This window comes from Cyprinodon variegatus, unplaced genomic scaffold, assembly GCF_000732505.1.
Source record: "Cyprinodon variegatus isolate N-32 unplaced genomic scaffold, C_variegatus-1.0 Scaffold25, whole genome shotgun sequence".
In the NCBI taxonomy this organism is placed as follows: domain Eukaryota; kingdom Metazoa; phylum Chordata; class Actinopteri; order Cyprinodontiformes; family Cyprinodontidae; genus Cyprinodon; species Cyprinodon variegatus.
This window is the reverse complement of record NW_015150478.1, coordinates 411,948-415,873: the sequence shown is the minus strand read 5'-3', so window position 1 is coordinate 415,873 and position 3,926 is coordinate 411,948. Positions and strand designations below refer to the sequence as shown.

General features: G+C 36.2%; 1 protein-coding gene across 4 annotated transcripts in view; it reads left to right on the top strand.

The window, feature by feature from the left end:
• The window catches only part of plcb1 (phospholipase C beta 1), a 153,302-nt gene that overhangs the window by 81,979 nt on the left and 67,397 nt on the right, over window positions 1-3,926 (top strand). For all 4 annotated transcript variants that reach the window (XR_001481859.1, XM_015395075.1, XM_015395068.1 and 1 more), the window contains exon 6: window positions 1,923-1,976. Coding sequence is in view for 3 of the 4 variants with exons in the window: in XM_015395075.1 (XP_015250561.1) it covers window positions 1,923-1,976 (54 nt within the window). In the remaining variant the exon portion in view is untranslated. The remainder of the gene's footprint in view (window positions 1-1,922; window positions 1,977-3,926) is intronic.

Below are 3,926 nucleotides of genomic sequence, written 5' to 3'. Positions count from 1 at the left end.
TAGTTTTCTGGTCTTTACTAATTTCTAAAAATATAAAAAAAAACTTTCTTTCGCATTTTCATGTTGGGGTTTTGTGTGTGGTGTTTGAGGAAAGAGATAAATATAATGCTGTTTGGAATAAGGCAGTAACTGAATATGGAAAAAGTACAGCACTGTGAATACTTTCCACATGCACTAAATGTCTTAAATTTTGTGTCCAACTGTATGTGGAAATCATCCCCATCATTATATCATAGACTTTGTGGACTAGCATGAGATGGCCTCTGATATAAGCTGCTCAGATGACACCACAGCAATGCACCCATCTTAGAACAATCTGAACTTTTTTGAAGGCCCAGGCAGCATATCCAGCAGTGCCTCTGGTCTGCCACTTAGCAACACATAATGGGTTTTAAAGAGCTGTACAGCACTGGGGCTGGACAATAAGGCCAAAACTTCTATAGAAAATATAGTTCTTAAAATCAGTTGATATGATATAATTTCATTATTGATATAAACTCCTAAGGGGAGTGTTGGCCTAGAGGTAGGGCTTTACGCTTGGAATCCAGAGGTTTTGATTTCAAGCCCCAGTCCCACAGACTGCCACTCTGGGTCCCTGAGCAAAGACCCTTAACCCCACACTGCTCCCTGTGCGCCACACAATGGCAGCCCACTGCTCCACAAGGGGATGGGTTACATGCCATGAGTTCTTTCCATTGCTCTGTACTTATGACAGTGTAATGACAATAAAAGCAGAAAAAAATAAAGACTGCCAAGAGTGCCCACAGCTGATCCTTTATAAAATTCTAATGCAGTCTATAAATTTCCTCCAACAAATTTTCATTTAAATAACTGATCTATTTTAATTTGGCCCTCTACGTTGAACAGATGAAATGCACATTTAATCATGTAATTATCTCCACCTACCCAAGGTTTATTGCCTTTATTGCAGTTTTTGTCATTGATTCCTTTATTCACTCCTAGTAGCTGTCATACATTCAAGATGAAAAACCCACCTAAGCCTGAAAGACTATGTTCACAAGTCACAATAACACCTTATTAAATCTGAAACATCTAGCTTTTGAAAAACTCTTGTTGACACTATAGGCAAAGCTTTACAAGGATTTTTTTTATTTGAGCTTGTTAAGATTTCCTACCTTCTCTCTCATTAATGCCGTAGCTTTCACCTGCTCTAGGCTTAATTTATTATGGTTCTGTTTCTTAATAAAACTTTATTTATTATGCACTTCTAATCTTTAGTAATACAAAACAGATCATCCCTATGTTTCTTTTTTTACACGGCCACAGCAAAAGTTGAAAACAGAGATGTTTTCTAGTGTAAACCAAACCTTTATCACAGCAAAGAGACAAGCTAAATCCATTCACTCATCTAATCGGCTATGAGTCTGTGACAAACGGCATACTAACCAGAGACTGTAATGTATCTTAGAAAATCATAAATGTGTTTTAAAGTTATTTCATCATTATTGAATAAAAGGATATAAAGTTATGAATAGATATTAAGCTATTGTCCAACCCTGTAAACTTCCTTTAGAGCTGCCTTATTAAAAGAAGCAAACAGGAGGCAATGTGGTGCTGTGGATGAGCTGCAGGATTGAAACGATGACTATAGGTGTTAAACTCAACAAAAATGGCTTTAATAAGAAACAGACAAAACAAAGCAAATGGAATTCCAGTGTGAAATTTGTCAAATGGCATACAGGGGACAGATTAACTATGTAGAAGAATGGGTTTGGGTCAGATGAAACGCAAATGGAACTTTATGCTTTAAATTAAAAATCTCAGTGTCTGTTAGAGCTATATTATGCACTTTGGTACCAAAAGAAAGAAGAAACATACAAAGAGAATATGGCAGTTCAGAAATTTCACACAGAGACAGCGCTTTAGCATTTGGTTTAAAACACATTCTCCGTCCGTTGCAGATACACTCGACTGAAGCTGCAGCTCAACCCCGAGGGACGAATTCCTGTCAAGAAGTAAGTCTTTCTGACTCATCCTTCTCTCCCCTGGCACCTTTCAGCTCTTTTGATCAGTGCATACTGTAGCTTGCTCAGTCTTTACACTTTACTCTGGGCATTTGTGCACTTCAATATCCACAGCTTTACTGTGAATGTTAGAATATATTGGAATGTATAATCCCTCACCTTTTCGTTTCCATTTTGGTATTCATTTTTATTTTTAATGTAAAGTATGTTATCTGATTTGTTATTAAAGCAGCAGTTATGTAGCATACATTTGGGGGTGTGAAGTGAATCTTTTGTTTGTTTCTGGTTAGAGGGTATTAGTTTCATTTGTCTGGGTCTTTGTCATCACCTCAATGAAAAACTAACTCCATCTATTGCCATTACTCAAGTTGAGCTTACAGGCAGCAACAGTGAACCTCTGTGATAACCTCCCTTAGAGCCACCGTGGAAAGCAGTGGGTGTCAAAACAGAGAGCCAGCGACACGCTCCTCACCGTTTAGGGAATTAACCTCCTGGCTGGGAGGACATGTCTGCTTGAGTAATGTCAGTTTGACGGTGCTGTCCCACTGAGCGTACAGCATGTCCTCATAGATCCACACAGGCATACCTCAGCCAATAAATAAAACACACTACAGCAGATGAAAAACAAGTCTAAACAATCATGTGGAATCTGTAATGAACCAGAGATCACTGCAGTAAATCATATTTATTTTCTGTGTATGTAAGAGTAGAACAAATTACATTTCAGCTTCTACAATATGCTACACCAGTCAGAAATAGCTGATATCTATTGTGATATAAAAAATAATAACTGTTTATTGTCTTAACTATTATCTTAATGCATGTATGATGAGAAAGAAGTAGGCTTTTAAGTCTTATGTTAGTTTTGTGCAAAAATAAAAATGTCTTCAGCATGTCTGCCGATTCCCTAAATTTTTTGCTTTTCTAACACCGAATAATTTTTTTCTATTGATTGCTCACAGTTATGGTTTTATGTCTCCAATATGTAAGCTCTCTCAGGGAGAGGTCATACATAGTTAATTTGGTTTGATCAGGGACCACAATCTTTCAGATTTCATAAGAGCTGCCTTAACTTATAGGGGTAATATTAACATTTTGTGAGATTTTAATGTCGTCAAATAAGTCTATAACACATTAAAGACAAGAGAAATGTGGTACTTCAACAATTGAAATACTGCAATTTAAGTTCTCTTTAATGAATTTTGAACCATTTATTTATTAGCTAAAGTGTTGCTCACAATTTTCTGCATTTTTACAAGTGTACAATATATGCACATGGCAAACATTTTTTAAATGGTGATCATATAGCTTATATCATCACATATTTCACTGTAGTTGTGCAAGCTCAGTCAGTTGTGTTATTTTATGATGAACATGTTTTTTCATAAAACTGTATTATACATCAATCCCATTCCCTAACAAATTGGTAAAAGTGCACCACTCATTAAAATGCAAAAAATTGTGATAGAGCCCCTAATAGAATAGGAATTTTCAGTATATCAGATTGAATCTGTTAATCGCCGTTCAGACCTGATCAAGGGGAAATTGATTGATCCTGATCGATGGTTCATTAATAAAAAAAAAAAAAACTAAAACGTTCAGAATTTTTCATTTTTAGTTTATAAGCTTTACATAAAAAGTAAGCAAATATTAATGTTTAATAATAACATTGAGAGATATAATAAAAGCCATAAAGACATTTTATCGAGCCATTTTTTTAAATTTATTTTACTATTGCACTAAAGACGGGGAGCTTAGGCCTGACCTGCTGATTCAGATTTTCAACTATTCATATTTTTGTCATTCTTTTAGAGTTAGTGAAAGGTGAGACCCATATATGCTTTTAAGCTGACCTTTATCTCGTCTTGTCTCGTCTCGTCGTCTCCCGCTTTATCCGGAACCGGGTCGCGGGGGCAGCAGACTAAGCAGAGACTCCCAGAC